Source organism: Hippopotamus amphibius, chromosome 1 (assembly GCF_030028045.1).
Source record: "Hippopotamus amphibius kiboko isolate mHipAmp2 chromosome 1, mHipAmp2.hap2, whole genome shotgun sequence".
NCBI lineage: Eukaryota > Metazoa > Chordata > Mammalia > Artiodactyla > Hippopotamidae > Hippopotamus > Hippopotamus amphibius.
Window position 1 is genome coordinate 87713473 of NC_080186.1, and position 17824 is coordinate 87731296.

The 17824-nt window shown below is 34.1% G+C and overlaps 1 protein-coding gene across 2 annotated transcripts in view; it reads left to right on the forward strand.

Moving 5' to 3' along the window:
- Positions 1-17824, forward strand: part of AGL (amylo-alpha-1, 6-glucosidase, 4-alpha-glucanotransferase) — an 80897-nt gene that overhangs the window by 17225 nt on the left and 45848 nt on the right. For both annotated transcript variants that reach the window (XM_057710521.1, XM_057718286.1), the window contains exons 6-20: positions 4401-4582; positions 4743-4854; positions 8290-8413; positions 8754-8856; positions 9130-9227; positions 9879-10018; positions 11070-11257; positions 12986-13109; positions 13691-13854; positions 14146-14247; positions 14362-14517; positions 14611-14761; positions 16986-17110; positions 17199-17311; positions 17424-17558. In XM_057710521.1, the coding sequence (XP_057566504.1) occupies positions 4401-4582; positions 4743-4854; positions 8290-8413; positions 8754-8856; positions 9130-9227; positions 9879-10018; positions 11070-11257; positions 12986-13109; positions 13691-13854; positions 14146-14247; positions 14362-14517; positions 14611-14761; positions 16986-17110; positions 17199-17311; positions 17424-17558 (2017 nt within the window). The remainder of the gene's footprint in view (positions 1-4400; positions 4583-4742; positions 4855-8289; positions 8414-8753; positions 8857-9129; positions 9228-9878; positions 10019-11069; positions 11258-12985; positions 13110-13690; positions 13855-14145; positions 14248-14361; positions 14518-14610; positions 14762-16985; positions 17111-17198; positions 17312-17423; positions 17559-17824) is intronic.

Consider the following 17824-nt stretch of genomic DNA (forward strand, 5'->3'; position numbering starts at 1 on the left):
TGTGACTCTCACCAAGAAAAACGTAGGCAACAGAAATCACCTTTGAGAAGTCCTAGATGTCATACTTGAAATGGACTTTAAAGCAAGTATTAAAAACGTATTTAAAGAACTAAAGGAAACCAACTTAAGGCAGTAAAGGAGGATAGATATTATGATGATATCACGTCAAAGAGAGAATATCATAAATAGAAATTTTTTAAAAGATCCAAATGAGAATTCTGGAGTTGAAAAGTAAATAACCAAAATGAAGAATTTACCAGAGCTGATCAGCAGAATATTTGAGTTGACGGAGGAAAGGATTAGTGAAGAGTGACTATGCAATCTAAAGAACAGAAAGAAAAAGATGAAAATGAGTGGAGCTTCAGTGAAATGTGAGACATGGAAATACCAGAAGGAGAGGAAAGAATGGAAAAAATACTTGAAGAAATAATGGCTGAAAGCCTCCCAACCTTCAACATTAATTTACACATCCTAAAACTCAGGGATCTCCAAGTAACATAAACAGAAGAGAGCCACACTCAGACACATCATAGTAAAAATTTTGGAAGCCAAAGACTTAGGGAATCTTGAAAGTAATATCCTGAAAGGCAGAGATTATCAGAGTCAATAAAAAAGATCCAGATATATGCTGTCTACATACCATACTTTAAATTTGAACATACAGATAGGTTGACAGTTGAAAGGTTGGAAAAAAATAAACCTGAAATGGTTAGTTTGGGGGTTCCCTATCTGACTGCTGCTGAGACAGCTCAGCCTTGGGCATACACATGGTCTTCCAGACTGCCAGAGGTGAATGTGATTTATTTATAAGGCTGGCCTCCTAGAAGTCACCCTGGGTCAGAGTGTACTTCATTGTTCACTCGGTGTTTGGTTAGAGGTTGTATTTATGTCCCTTTGCCGGTGACTTTCTGTCCTGTGTTGATGGATGTGTATGTGGTTTGGGGAATGCTTTCAAGTCTTTCCCATGTCCTTCTAGGATTGTTCCTGAGGGGCTGCATCCAAGTGCACTCAGCCTTCCCAAACTTCGTTGTTCCCTGTGATCCTGGGAGAGCTCTCCTCGGCTATCTCTTTCCCTGGTTCTCTATGAGATTTCTGGTTGCTCTCATTTTTTCTTGTATCATGGAGCTATCAGCATTCTCTCAACTGCTCCCCACCAAGGTCACCATTATTTTGAACATCATTCTTAGGCATGGAGTTCTCCACTTGTTGTTCCAAATAAACTCAGTCCTTTCAGACACAGCTCTTCATCCTTATGGCTTGCCTCCTGAGCAAAACGCCTGTGCCACTGCTCCAGAGCTGGGGACAGGATTGCTTTTCGTGGAGTGCCACCCCATTCTGGGTCTGCTCAAGCAGGAGGTGGCAATCTCTGGTTTTCTTGGTTGCCCCTCCGTGTGTGGAACCTCCACCCTACAAGCAAGCTCCCGCTCTTGGGGGCAATTAGAGTCCCAGTATTCTGGGCCTCCCACAGCTGGGGTAGGGCAGCTACCCTACAAGAGGGGGCTCGGTGAAGGAGAAGAGCCAAGGTTTCTCTACCTGCAACCTGGAATAGAGCTTCTATAACTCGGGTCTAGAGGGAGTGAGAAACACAGGCAGCCTGCCTTTCCCAGAATGAAACTAACCCCAGACTGGGAGTTGGGAAAGGGCATCTCCCATCTTGGCCACAGCTGCCTGGAGAAGAGCACCTGGGGTAGAGCTTCCATAACAAATAGTTGGTTGGGAGGGATAAGGGAGCAGGTTGTGGTTCAAATGCCACAGACTCTTGCTATGCTTACCAAGAATTAGTAGATTTTCTTGAATAAATGTTTTCCCATGTGCCAGAGGCCCTCAGGACAATTTCCAGAAACTTTCTTTACTATGCTACTCTGGAGGTCCATCTTTCATTTTTGATTTTGATTATGTAAGTCATAGTTTGGAGTTTGACTCCTCTTTCATGTAGAAGTAGAAAAATACTTTTATTACCTAATGTTTAGAATTCTTTCGTTTTGCACTTGATTTTGTTTCATAAAATTGAAATAAGAAATAAAGTTTCAGGATTTTACCATGTAAAAAGTTGGGGTTGCCTTAATATTTATTCTTAATGAAAATCCAAATTCGATATAATTATCATGACATTTTTCTCTTACATAAGCTTGAATTGCAATGACTATGATGATAAATCTTGGGAAAACTATCTTGATTCAAATTTGGAGAATTATCAATGTAACTTTTATTACAGCATCTCTGCTTCTTATGTATTCTGTCTATTAAATACTAAGTAAATCAATGACTTACTAAATGATTTATCATATAAATGAAACTAAAAATAATAATGATTTTAAAACTCTGTAGGGATTGTAAGGGTTCTCAGCTGAGTGAACAAGGCATGACCACATTCATCTCAGCCATAGAGCAAAGTGCTTAGATTGCAGATTCTGAAGAGACTTGCCCAGGTGTTTTCCTGGCTGTGTGACTTTTCACTTATCTCAGTTCCTCATCTGTCAAAGGAACATAATAGTATGTCCTATATCATGTGGAGGGACATGAGGGTTAATAAATTAATGCATTTAACAATTCCTGGCATATGGTAGGTACTGAATAATTGTTACTACTTTCACGTACATTAACCACTCCTGAGAATGAATTTACAGGGCATTAGTCCCTTGTAAAGATGAAACAAAATGTTTCTAACTTTTATTAATAAATTAAAACAAATTATCTCCAATGTTGTAAATGCTTGACATACCTTGCAAAACTCCTGATTCTGATTCTGAACTTACAAAGGGATAATAAGATACAAGCTACACGCTTGTTCTTTGAGTATATTTCTTTCAGCAGTTTCTCAGCCTCACTTTTATCAGTCATCAAAACAATATATCTTATTAACCTTTCAAGACTAGCTATACAAAGAGGTTACCTATGGGAGAACTGACTTTTCTTCCATCAGGATTGTCTAAGCAAAATTAAAAATAAAAACAAACAAAACAACCCATTCTAGAATGAAAGCTCCATGAGCACAGGAACCTTGCTCACCTATTTGCTGCAGAATATCTAGCTCATAGAACAGAGCCTGGAATGTATCACACTTTCAGTGTAGATATATGTGGACCTATGAATGGATTTTGAGTTAACATGCTGTCCCCAGGCAGTGCTATCCATCATGTGCTTGGGTAGATGTGCCTTGGCCTCAGCTGGGGCCTGGACCAGTTTGAGAGATGTACAGAGAAGAGTGGATGTGATGAGCATGTTCAAGGAAAGAGAAGGACTAACATGAAGCAAACCTCGCTCCAAGGTTTAAAGCAGATGAGAAGGAAGAGAGAGGGCACAAAAGAGAGAAGGAAAATTTTAAAGCAACCAAGAAAACAACACCTTTTGTAAATCAAGGAAGAGGTCTTTTGTAAATCAAGGAAGGACTAATTAGTAATGGCAAATGTTGCAGAGATTGAAAGTGATGAAAATGAGAAAGTAACACTAAATTTCATGATTAGGAGGCTGGAGTAATCTCAGTGGAGTGCTGGCTGTAGAAGCATATTGAAGTGAGAAAAGGAATGAGAGTGGGGAGAAAGTGGAAGCAGTAGATACAGGTTGGATTTTCAAGACGTTTGGTCTCAATACTAATAGACGCTGCAGAACTTAGAGAAATAACTGTTTAGATAAGATGTGTGTTTGTATTCTTAGCTTTGGGGAGATATAAGCATATTTAAAGATCTAGAGGAAGGAATCTCACCTCCCTCTCACCTCCAAAAAAAAAAAAAAAAAACCACAGGAGAACATGATATGTAGGGAAAAAAGAGATAAATGACATTTTGCATTCTAAAGGTAGGTGAGAGAACCTAGAGCTTAGGTGCAGCCGAAGAAGGGCCCTCTCACTCAGAAGACCAGGAGTAAAAAGGGAAAGCTCCTGGAGAGAATAAATGTCAGGGGGCTCTTCTGCCCTAGAACCTAATAATAGCCAGACACTGAAAAGCCTAAACCAGAGCTGAAGTTACAAGCAACCGTCTGCTTTAATGAGGCCAGAGAACTTGACATCGGGCAAAAGCCCAGTCTTCCTTAAAGGAAAAGTCCTTTGGGTTTAGAAGCAGCATTCGAAAATATAGTTCACCCAAGGACCGTCAGAACAGGCCAAGGACAGACTGTTCTTAACTCCCACCACAATAGTAAACAATTCATGCAGTGGCATTAATAAGTCAATGTTGACCCTATTTACTGTCAATTAAAAACTCCTACAATAGGAAAGAAAAATGTATGGTGAAATAGATGTATGGTGAAATAAAAATAGAAGCAAAAAATTGTTTTCATACTACAGTATCATTATAAAATATTGATATCTAAGAAAGTGAGGGGTAGATGTTGATGTTTTATTTCACCTTTAAACTTCAGTTTAATTACATAATACTCCTTTATGTTTTTCCTTTTTCTTTAAGCTGCTAATAGTCGATGGCTCCAGGAACATCCAGAAAGTGCATATAACCTTGTGAATTCCCCACACTTAAAACCTGCCTGGGTTTTAGACAGAGCACTTTGGCATTTATCCTGTGACGTTGCGGAAGGGAAATACAAAGAAAGAGGAGTACCTGCTTTGATTGAAAATGATCGTCAAATGAATGTCAGTATGTATAGTGGAATACCACACTAAAACAATAGCAAAATTTCTAAAGTATAAAGTAAATGTATGGTTGAAAATCATTTAGAACCTGTCTTTTAATATGCTAAATAATATTTAGTAGAAAGATTTTAAATATATTTTAACTGTTGATATTTTTCAGTGCATTCGAAAAATAATTTGGGAGGATATTTTTCCAAAGATTCACCTCTGGGAATTTTTCCAAGTAGATGTTGACAAAGCAGTTGAGCAATTTAGAGGACTTCTTACACAAGGTAAAGGAGAGACACTAGAATGTTTCTATCGATTTTAAGAAATTTAGTATTACTCTTGAAGTGATAATTCTTCTCTTGGTTAACACGTTATTAAATCTGTTATTATTATTATATGGTATTTGTGTTGTTTTTGATGCTCTAAAGCTGATTCTGGAAGCTATCTGAGACTTAGCAGAGATATCTAAAGGGCATGTAATGCCTAATTATTTCCCTTGGGGATTGTGTCTACATTGGTTTCTTAGCACAATGCTCAGAATACCGTAGAGCTCAATGTATATTTGTTAAATGCATGAATGGCAGGTAAGTAGGGCAGATTATTTCAGCTGTCAAAGACTTGAAACAGGCTTTGAAACTGAGAGATGTAATTGTTTTCTGTTGGCTAACGTAGAACTCTTTACTGAGGTGGAGGGGCTTCTAGCTGATGGTGCCCACCGTTAAGGCCACTTAACCGCTAGTGAGACTGATTCAGATACTAGTCAGTAGCAAAGATAGAGAAACAGATCTTCAGTTAAGGATGTAATTAACCTCAAAAAGTTAATCATTGTGTCCCTGACAAAGTAGGATAGGAAAAACCATGCTGAAAGAGAAATTAGGGTTATTAGGAGGCAAATTAGAAAAATTATGAAGAATGTATCTACAATTAGCATAGGACAACCTAACAGCAAGGATCTTTGCTGGTTCTTAAAATAAGGGATCTTCTTCCTTATCCAGAAACTAGAACTCGAGTAGGCCCATAAATATCACCTTCAAAGTAGACGTCAGTATGACTTGAGGCCCAGGAAGCTTAGGGTCAGATTCAGTTTTCACAATTGTGTAACATCTTAATACATGAATTTTTTATATTAACTTTCCTTCGTGTTTTATTTTACTAAAGGGCCTCCATCCTCCCTTCCCTCTGATATTTATAAGCTATATTATTTATTTGCAATAATGTGCAAAAATATAATAAATGGAATGTGTGATTTTGTCTCCCCCAAAACCTACTTATTAGAAGGAACTATCAATTAATAGTTTCTTGTATTTCTTTTCAGACTTTTTGAAAGAAATTCCAACTTTATATAATTAGGTATATATAAATTATATTTGTAAGTTTTATATGAGCATTTATATCTATTTTATACACACACAGATAAGACTACAGCATACAGACTAACAACTTGTTCTTTTAGTTGACAGCATAATCTTATTACAGCTCATTGTTTCTTTTGCCCTCTGAATACCAATACACTGGGGTTTGTTTGTTTGTTTGTTTGTTTGTTATTTATTGGCTATGTTGGGTCTTCATTGCTGCAGGCAGGCTTTTCTTTAGTTGTAGCAAGCGGGGGCTACTCTTCGTTGCAGTGCGCAGGCTTCTCTTGCTGTGGAGCACGGGTTCTAGGCACGTGGGCTTCAGTAGTTGCGGCACATGGACTCAGTAGTTGTGGCACAGAGGCTCTAGAGTGCAAGCTCAGTAGTTGTGGTGCATGGGCTTAGTTTCTCTGCGGCATGTGGGATCTTCCCAGACCAGGGCTCAAACCTGTGTCCCCTGCGTTGGCAGGTGGATTCTTGACCGTTGCACCACCTGGGAAGTCCTCCAATATACTTTTTAAAAGTACTTGAATTTCCTTAGCCTTTTTGATAGATTATTTGCAGTTCATTTCTCATTCATTCATGCATTCAGTATGTATTTATTGAATCACCTATTATGTACAACGCACTCTTCCAAGCATGGGGATTCAATGGTGAATGTAGTAGCAAGCCCTTGCCTTAGGGGAATTTATATTCTTATAAGCAGTAAAATAGAAAATATATCCTTGTACGTGTTATCTTTACTTGATATGTGAGTAAATCTGTAGGAAAATTTGTTAGACATAGAATTCATAGGTCAAAGAGTACATAAATTTAATGATAAATTTATGATATATATTGTCAAATTGCTTTTCAACACAAGTTGTACCAGTTTACATTATCACTAGCTATACCATCATCAACATTAGATACCATTAATCTTTATAATCTTTGTCAGTAAGGGAAAATATATTCATTAATTTACATTTCTTTGCTTATTAGTGAAATATCTTTTCACATGTTAATTAGCCATTTATAGTTCTTCTATCAGTTGCCTATTAATGTTCTTTCCTTACTTTTCTATTGGGTTTTTTGTCTTTTTCATATTGACTTATTATTATTAGTGATTCCTTATTATAGCGGCCTCAAATATATCCTCCTAGTATGCTGTTGATCTTTTAGCTCTTGTTTATGGTGGGTTTTTTTCCAAATTTGTTGATCTTTTCTTTTATGGCTACTGATTTCACATTTTGCCTAGACCTTTAAACAACAATCTATAACAATTAACAATCTGATAATCTTATTTATATTTTACTTTTAAATATGTAATATACCTGGAATTTATATAAAGAAGATATTTAACTTTATTCCTATTTTTAAAATGATGTTGAGTTGATAATCCATCCTTTTCCAGTGATTTGGGGTACCACCATAATACTTCATGATGTATAATCATATACTAAATATACATGAACCTGGTAGCTGTGCTGTTCCAGTGGTCTGTCTTTTAGTCTACCAATACTAAACACTGATTTATAATATACACTGATTGTGTACCTTTTTCTCTTTTTTAAACATTTCTTGGCATTTTTCATGTATGTTACTTTTCTAGATTAACCTCAGAAACTGCATTTCAAAATCTGTTTAATTTTTATCTTATTTTGTTTGTGCCTTTATAAGCCATTTCAAATCTGTTTGGAATAAGCCAGATACTAATTAATATAAAATCAAACCCAGTGGAGGCAATTCTGCACCAATACCTGATTTATTAGGAACAAATTCCAGAATAAGAGTGAAAAGTCCCCCCACAAAATGTTTACTTTTTTCATTTTTTTTATTATTATGTAAGAGGAATGTGCTTGTTGATGAAAAGTAAAAAAGGATAAAAACGAACCTGTGTGCTTCTTTCAGAGGAAGTCATGTTGTTAATAAGACTTACTTTTTAGAATAGAAGGCAATCTTTGATGAAAAAGAACTCCTAACATTAGTGTATTTGGTAGCACCTGGGAAGAAAATTTGTGCCATCAGCATCCTTAATGCCCTAAAAAATGTGAGGGATAACTGAATGCTGACTGAGGCAGAAGATGGGACTGGGGTCGGACTGGTAGGAATTGCTATGTTTTTCTTCTATAGTGTTGTTGGTTTTGTTTTTTTTTTGTCAATCAGTCAGTTAGTCTGTTTCCTTCTCTGTGTGTGTGTGTGTGTGTGTGTGTGTGTGTGTGTGTGTGTTAGGTGGTGTGCAGGAGGACGGACAGGGAGGTAGGAAGGATGCTTATGAAATAAACATTTATTTTCTAAGAAAAAATTATAAACTAAAAATTTGAAATCAGTAACAGTTATAATCTACTTATGCATATCTGCATTTAAGATATATTTTCTTCCTTTCAGAAAACAGGAAAACAGCAAAGCCTGATCCAAAACAACACCTTAAGGTTATTCAGGATCCTGAATACAGACGGCTTGGCTGTACTGTAGATATGAACGTTGCGCTGGCAACTTTCATACCACATGAGTATGTTTTGTATTTTACTACATATTAAAGAGTAATATTATTTGTAAACTTTTATGACTAGTATTATTTTCATGCTATTTGTTAAAATCTTGAATAGAAAATGAAATAAAGTAATTCACCATAATTCGACTACTTCAAATGCATGATGTTTCCCCTTCTGTCTGCGGGCTGCTTTGTGTTTCTATACATGTAAAAATGTATACAATTGGAAAACTTCTTCAGCCATAATTAAGATCCTGGTGAATATATTTAAAGTTTCTATGACCCTTATTAGAAAATTTTTAAATGTAGAATTTGTAAAACCCTTAAATAATATTTGTGTTGCTTTATCTGCTTCAAGCAATGGACCAGCCGCAATTAATGAATGCTGCAATTGGTTGCGGAAGAGAATTGAGGAATTAAATTCAGAGAAGCATCAACTTGTGAACTATCATCAGGAACAGGTTTTACCTACTTCTTTTGAGCTGCTGTTTTTCTTTGAGTCTTAATACTGTTTTTTGTCGTTGTTTTTCCCATTCTGAGGGTTGCCTTTTAGTCTTGTTTATGGTTTCTTTTGCTGTGCAAAAGCTTTTAAGTTTCATGAGGTCCCATTCGTTTATTCTTGATTTTATTTCCATGATTCTAGGAGGTGGGTCAAAAAGGATGTTGCTTTGATGTATGTCAAAGAGTGTTCTGCCTATGTCGTTGTTGACATAACATAATTTCATGTTTTCTAGGCAGTCAATTGCCTTTTGGGAAATGTGTTTTATGAACGACTGGCTGGCCATGGTCCTAAACGAGGACCTGTCACTAGAAAATATCCTTTGGTTACCAGGTATTCTGATTTTGTTTTCTTCTCGTTAAAAGTTAAAAATTGAAAAGTGTACTAAACTCTTCAAATTAACTTAAATATTTCCTTCAATGTGTGACTCAATACATTTCTTAAATTGAAACAAGTTTTGATATGGAACTAGGATTAATATTAATTAATTTTGTTAGGCAAATCTTTAATTAGAGTAACTATCATCAGTAGGAACCAATTTATAATCATTTACTTTTATGTTTCTGGAGGACTGCGTACTTACTAATAAATTCAATGTTAATCAAATTAAGCAAGCATTTAGCTCCTTATAAGTAACATACAGCATAGATGAGGCAACTGAAGTGTAGTAAAAAATCTTTGCAAGATAATGTCAGTGCCTCAGTAATTTTCTTAGTAATTTTATGAGATTTTTAAAGTTATTATTTAGAATGTTAATCAGATATGCTATAATACTAACTCAATTTCTCAAATCCTACTAGATTTACTCAAAAAGTCTACTGATGATTTTTTTTACCTATATTGCAGTTTATTTCCATAAATGGTGTCAAACTAACCTTACCTATTCTGTTCATTAGGTAGGAAGCTTAGTCTTAATAGTGCTTATTCAGATTCTCTCCAAGGAGTTTCTCTGTATGGATTTCACACTTAATTGTGTCTCCCTAGATATTTTACTTTCCCTTTTGAAGACACATCCGTCTCCACAGAAGAATCTATGATTCATGTCCCAAATAAGGCTTGTTTTCTGATGGCACATAATGGATGGGTAATGGGAGATGATCCCCTTAGAAACTTTGCTGAACCAGGTATGTCATTTTTGTTAACTGCTCTTTGAATAGGGAAATAAAAGTTCGTGGCAGGCTCAAAATATGAATTATTTATTTATTTATTTCCCTCCACTAGGCCAGTGGTTTTTGAACTGTTTCATTACAGATGCCAGAAGTGCATACAGTTTGAGAGAGAAGAGAAGGGATTAACAGGATGGGATTTACGTTCTTCTTTCCCCTCCTTTCCTTTTCTACCCCTTATCTCCTCAAACAAAATAGCTTTTATATATCTACTTTATATTGTGGTTCTACCTAAGATTTTATTTAGGCAACAATTTATTGCATTTTTAAAAGACATTTGAAACCTCTATTATTACAAATGTTTACTATAAGAGATGTTTTCACTCATTAGCCAGAGGAGTATTTAAGGTATTTGAATGGCAGTTAAACTAGAAACCCATTGTTTTTAAAGTCCTTCTCACTTAATCCTAGCATCTTATTTTTCTACAGCTATTTCATTGCCAGGAAGAATTTTGCAGGGGACCTCTCAGTATATTTTTTTTTAACATTTTAGAATTAGAAGCCTGTTTCAATGACATTAAATTTAATTCAGAAATCTCATTAAAAAAAAAAGAAGGTAGCTTTGAATTTAAGTATCTCTGCCCTCTCCTTTCTAACCATTCTAAATGAAAAAAGCCATTCTGCTCTACACCATGGATTTAATGTCACCTGTTGCCAAAAATGGATAGCAAGGTGGAGATGGAGCTTTAAATGCTTTTGGTAGAACTATAGCTTTAAAGGCCTATGATATTACTATTATTGTTTTCCTTTAAGAAGCAACTTGAATTTTTGTCATTAAGCACACATTTTTAGAAGAGACAGTAAGGTACAATTTTAGCAAAATAGATATGAGATCTAAATTACTATTAATTTTTAAAAACTTTATCCCATGCCATTTAGATGTAATTTTAACCTATATATGGTTTGTGTTAGAAATAGTAAATGTAATTTAAAAACAACAGTTTTTCCTTGAAGTAAATATTTTCATTTTATTTCTTGAATCATTGAAAGCAAGCTTCTTTCTTAACAGGTTCAGATGTTTATCTAAGGAGAGAACTTATTTGCTGGGGAGACAGTGTTAAGTTACGCTATGGGAAAAAACCAGAGGACTGTCCTTATCTCTGGGCACACATGAAAAAATACACTGAAATAGCTGCGACATATTTCCAGGGAGTCCGTCTTGATAACTGTCACTCAACACCTCTTCATGTAGCTGAGGTACAGAAAAACAATTCATCTACATTAAGAAAAGAAATTCAGTATTCTTTCCTAGATTTCCTTAAATAGAGTATACACATATATGTTTCCTTTTGCTAGCTGGATACCAGCATTGATTTGGTGGTAGTATTTAACACTTGCATAATATGCATAATTCTGACAATTTTTTGATGCCGCGTAATAATGGAATACTGGGCTATAAAATGTTTGAGTTAATATTTTTAAGTTAGAGAAGTGCATTATATTGTCTCTGATAATACACACACAACCATATTGCCATGTATATATTATTAAAATATTTTTAATATTTTAATCTTAATGGTTTAACAGAATCAATCTTATATTTTAATATATAAATATTAATTTGTCTTATTATTTTTAGGTTGCTTTCAATACATTAGTAGCCACTGTGAAGTTGAATAGCTTATTTCATATTATAGGGATTATTTAAACACTAACATTACAGCATATTGAAACTAGTTTTAGCCTCATTGATTCAATTTTTATTAATTATTTATAAAAATGTAAATGTAAACATAAAAGTTTTATGTTCTTCTTTGGGTTTTTGACAGTAATTTAAGCAATGCCAACACTTATAGCATTATCTTTATGTTTACAACTTTGTAAATGCTTCAAATTTTCATTCTATTTATAAGATCTTTGATTGTTTCCTAGTGACAAGTTTGTGTTCTTTGGAAATGTGTGCTTATCTGAAAAACATCTATTTCTATACTTTTAAAGCAGTATTATAATGTATATGTTTCAAGTACTGTGAAGAAAAATTGATTGGATTTGGGAGAATTTAATGAACATTAATTAAGGTAGTAGAATGTTTTTTAGCTTAAAAAAATGGCATAGGTTTTTTTTCTGTGTGCCTTTAGAAACAGCAAAAATAAAAATACACTTTTAAGATTGTTATAATATTATGGCAAAACTTAGAATATTAAAATTTAATTTGCTTAATTTTAAGTTACAAAATCCCCTAGGATCTTACTTGATAGAATTTCAAGTATTTTATTAGCCTTTGTACAAATGTTATGTTAAAAAAATTTTTTGGAGCTGATCTGATTTCTGATTAAGAATTTTGGGGAATTCCCTGGCGGTCCAGTGGTTAGGACTCAGTGCTTTCACTGCCATGGCCCAAGTTCAGTCCCGGGTCAGGGAACTAAGATTCCACAAGCCGCGGAGCACAGCCAAAAAAAATAAAAAAATTTATTATCATCTGTAGGAAGAACTGGCTTCAGTCTAGTCAGACCTAATCTTTGCAATAGCTAAATGATTCACCAGCAGGGAATTTATCATGAATAGTTCTGTCAAGTGCCTGGAAATTAATAGTCTGATTAGAGGTATTAAAAACAAAGACATAAAACAGGGGGAAAGCCCAGCAGAATTGCAGTGTTATGGTTTACATTTTTTAATGTGACGCTAACATTTTTCTTTTTCCTTTTTTTCCCTCTCCTGTGTCCCCGTATCTGCAAAATCTAATCTGCTTTTTTAACTGTTATATTCTCTTTATAAATTCTCTTGTTTCCTGTGTGTATTGGTCTGTTTTATGTTTTCTTACATATGCATAATTAAATTTGTTTGGAAATTCTTCTTGGATTTCCATTTTGTTTTGCTGCATGATACTTTCCTATGTCAAATCCATGCCTAGTCTTGCCTCCTCTCCTTCCCCTGCACCATCTTGCTTTTCTCTTTCTGTTACGTTTGCGACTGTGCTTTTTGCAGTACATGTTGGATGCTGCTAGGAAATTGCAACCCAATTTATATGTAGTAGCTGAACTGTTCACAGGAAGTGAAGACCTGGACAATATCTTTGTTACTAGACTGGGCATTAGTTCCTTAATAAGAGGTAAGCTTATTGAAAGTGTTTTTCCCATCTAAAGCTTTAGTTTTTATTTAAGTAGATTAAAAGGCATTTAATAGCTTTATATACAGTGTTTAATAATGTTCAACATAGTTACTGTTCTTTTAAATATTCTACTCAAAATTTCCTAATATAACTTAGTCTGTTTTCATCAGTAAAAATTTCCACTTTGGGGTAAAATATTTCAACTTGAAAAACCAGTGGAATGAACTGATGATTCATGAACAAAACCATTTTTTTGTTGTTGATAATATACAAATCTGTTTTTCATCTCCTACGTGCCTATATAATCTTTAGATTTTTTGCCATAGATTTTATATAACTAGCATCCTAATAAACAACGTATGTTTCCTTTTACCTGCATAAGCCATTTCTCTGGTTAAGTTACAGAGAAGACTTTTTCTTAATCATTTAAGCTAATGGGCATTTGTTTACATGTTTAAAGCAGTTTTATTTTTTATAATATTTATGTGGTCTTTTTTTGAAAGTCAGTCATGATACGATATCTAATCTCTTCTTGGACACTGACAATGAAGATTTTTTAAATATTCTGTAACGCTTTGCAGAGGCAATGAGTGCGTACGATAGTCATGAAGAGGGCAGATTAGTTTACCGATATGGGGGAGAACCTGTTGGATCCTTCGTTCAACCCTGTTTGAGGCCTTTAATGCCAGCTATTGCACATGCCCTGTTTATGGATATTACCCATGATAATGAGTGTCCTATTGTGGTAAGCATCTAACCTGTTTCTTGTATTTTCTTATTCTGCTAAATGGTTTGATACTTAGTTCTCTGCTGTTTAGTGGAAGTAATAGCCACAAAACTTCAAAATAGCGCCTTAGGTTTATAAGTTACTGTGATACAAAGGTTTTTGAATGTTTCGTTATTTGTTTTAAAGCAAATGAATGTATCTTATCGAATGTATTTACGTACTTATCCTTTTACTTCATTATGCTATAGGATGGCACTTTGCTTCTGAAAGAAAATAAACTTTTGGTTGCGTTTCTTTATTGTTTTCTAGCATAGGTCAGCATATGATGCTCTCCCGAGTTCCACGATTGTCTCTATGGCATGTTGTGCTAGTGGAAGTACTAAGGGCTATGACGAATTAGTGCCTCATCAGGTTTGTTTATGTGCTATTTTTCCAAATCCACAAGGCCAAAAACTTTGATCATTTTTACCGAAAGTTCTCATTGTAATTAAAACATACACATGGCTAAGTTTTAACTTTGTTCAGATTTCAGTCGTTTCTGAAGAACGGTTTTACACTAAGTGGAATCCTGCAGCATCACCATCCAACGCCAGTGAAGTTAATTTCCAAAGTGGCATTATTGCAGCCAGGTGTGCTATCAATAAACTTCACCAAGAGCTTGGAGCGAAGGGTTTTATTCAGGCAAGAAACTCAGTTTTCTAGGTTTCTTTCTTAAGGTTCAATTTTAGAGTCTTTCCGATTTGAACACAAATATGTTTTCTCTTTGTTTCTCAGGTGTATGTGGACCAAGTTGATGAAGACATAGTTGCAGTAACAAGACACTCACCTAGTATCCATCAATCAGTTGTATCTGTGTCTAGAACTGCTTTCAGGAATCCCAAGACTTCATTTTACAGCAAGGAAGTGCCTCACATGTGCATCCCTGGTAATGTGATCTAAAAAATGTTATTGTGATTATATTATATTGTTAAAGTGTTAATAGCAATAATAATAAATATTATTAAATTGTTGTTACATATCATACATATTGTAACAGTGCAAGTGTAGATGTAGTTGAGAAAAAGAATTAGAAATTTTTGACAATGTATATTTTTACTACATGGACCAAAACCTGGAAATACTCTCAAATGTTAACATTTTTTTGAGCTGTGAAGTGATTTTGTTTTCATCTTAATACATTCCCTTATCTCCTAATTTGTATAAAATGAACGTGTATTTCTTCCATACCCAGGAAAATATATATGTATGTTCATGTGTTTGTATATGTGTATATACATATGTATTCGTATGTGTGTCCAAGTGTTTTTATGTATGTGTATACACGTATTTACATATATAAACCAAAATGGAAAATAGTTTAATATTTAAGGCTCTTTATAATCCATCCTCATCTACCTTCCTGGCCCTGTGTCACTCCACTATTTCAACTAAATAGATATTTTCACTGCTCCCCAAGTAGTCTTACTGCCACTTATTTATGAATTCTTTACATCTTTCAAAGACTAAAATTTCACCTTCTTTGAGAAGTTTTCTGCAAGTACTCAGTGAATTTTTTGTCCTCTGAACATATAGCAATTATAGTCCTCTATATCATTCTGACACTTAGTTATAAAATACATCCTTGAGATATATCCTTATTATTGCTTGATTTTTTTCTAGACGTGTGTATTTTATTTCCTGACTATTATTATATATAATATATTATGACCATAACATGCTGCTGTGCATACAGCAGCTATCCAAGTCTGTTGATTGAGTGAGTGAAGATTCTCATAAAACATCATATTCTACATTGATTGCTAGTTGCTAAATATTCATAACTCCCATTTTTAGAAATTATCAACTTGAATAGTTTCAGGGTTAAATGTTTATTACTTTTTTTTAACTGTTCACAAGTTTATATTCAGTAATCTCATCTAGTTGTTGCTAATATACATATACATAGTTTTACATGGCTGTACTCAGTGTATACAGTAGTATGTCAGGGGTTGGGTTTTGTTTTTTTTTTTTTTTTGGTAAGTGATAATTCTTAAAATATTTTCCATTTTGTTAGTCCACAAAATTGTCATTTTCTTTGTGTTGAATATTTTATATTTTGTTATGTTACTATTCCATTTTTAATATTTTGGGGTATGTTTAGCAGTGCTCTTTAAGATTTCAATATACACCAGGAATAATTTCTTTTTCTTTTGAACAATTTTCTTAGTATATATTTCCAGAAGTAGATTTCTGGATCAAAAGGTCTTTCACTGTCAGATTAATGGCTTAAAGTTCAAATTATTTAAATAATAAAGTTGCAGTTTTATATATCCTTTGATCCAGCAATTCTATTCCCAGGTATATGTCTGAGAAGCTCTGTTGCATTTCTGTTAGGAAATATGCACAAAAATATTTATTGTAACATTATTTGTAATAGAGAAAAACAGTGACAGCGTTAATAAAATGAATGCATTTTGGTGTATTCATACAATGGAATACTATTTGGCATTTGAAATAAATGAGATAGAGCTAATATAGCAATATGAACAAATCTAAAAAGCACAACGTTGTCCAATAGAAAGGAAGTTGCAGAAATGTATATATAACTTGAATCCACTTAAATAAACTTGGAAGTATGGAGAATAGTATGCTTGCTGAGGGAAGCATCATATGTCGCAGAAATGCACAGAATCATTGAACCCTAACCTTCAGACAGTGGTTATCTCTGAAGGGGAAGAAAGGGTGCACAGCGACATCAGTTGGATTTGGAGTCTTTTCTTAAGCAAGGTAGTGGGATCTGGGTGTTTTAAATTTTTCCCTACTTTTTCTATCTTTGAAATATTCCATTTTTTAAAATGTAAGTCTTCCAAGTGTTCTACTTTCTCTCCTCTCAATATTAGGAAAGTTGTACATTGTTCCTCAGAGCTAAGCCATTATTACTTGACAAGATCTCTTTTCAATTAAAGCTTTGTTAATTAAGTTGTGATTTTTTTTTTAAAGCATTGGGTAAAAACTGCATCCTAGGTAGAATTATATACTTTCAGATTGCTTTTTTTAAATTAACATATTTCATATTCAACTTTAAGTTAAATGATTTAAAACCCCTTTAGCAATTCTTAACTTCAGATGGTTTAGTGTGAGATTTTGTTAAAGTTTTTATATATTCCTAGGCAAAATTGAAGAAGTAGTTCTTGAAGCTAGAACTGTTGAGAGAAAAACGGAACCTTATAGGAAGGATGCTAATTCAATCAATGGAATACCAAATATCACAGTAGAAATTAGAGAACATATTCAGGTATTTGGGACTCTCATCTTACTACTGTGTTTAACATTTTAAGGACATTAGAATTATCTATTGAATGGTTTTATATAATTTTTTTAAGCTTAATGAAAGTAAAATTGTTAAACAAGCGGGAGTTACCACAAAAGGACCCAATGAATATATTCAAGAAATAGAATTTGAAAATTTGTCTCCAGGAAGTGTTATTATATTCAGGTATGTTAATTAGTGTTCAAACTGTTGACTTTATATATAAAGTATTTTACATATCTCTAATTTTGAACAAATTACTCCTAAAAATCAACCATATTTTAATTAATATTTTCAGAGTTAGTCTTGATCCACATGCACAAGTTGCTGTTGGAATTCTTCGAAATCATCTGACACAGTTCAGTCCTCACTTTAAATCTGGGAGTCTTGCTGTTAACGACGCAGATCCCATATTAAAAATTCCTTTTGCTTCGTAAGTATGCCTTATTTTATGGAGATTTGTACTTTAATACCTGAAAAGTTACCACAAGCCTGATTTAAGCAGTTTTAAGGGCCCTCTATATCCTTGTTGTTCAAAGAATAGTCCAAAGACCAGCAGTATTGCCATCACTTAGTGTTAACATTTTGTCCTGTTGCTTTATCATTTGTACGCGTGTATGCGTGCATGCTCTCTCTCATATGCTCTCAGATAGGTAGGTAAATAGGTAGGTAGGTAGACAGACAGACAGATATGAATGC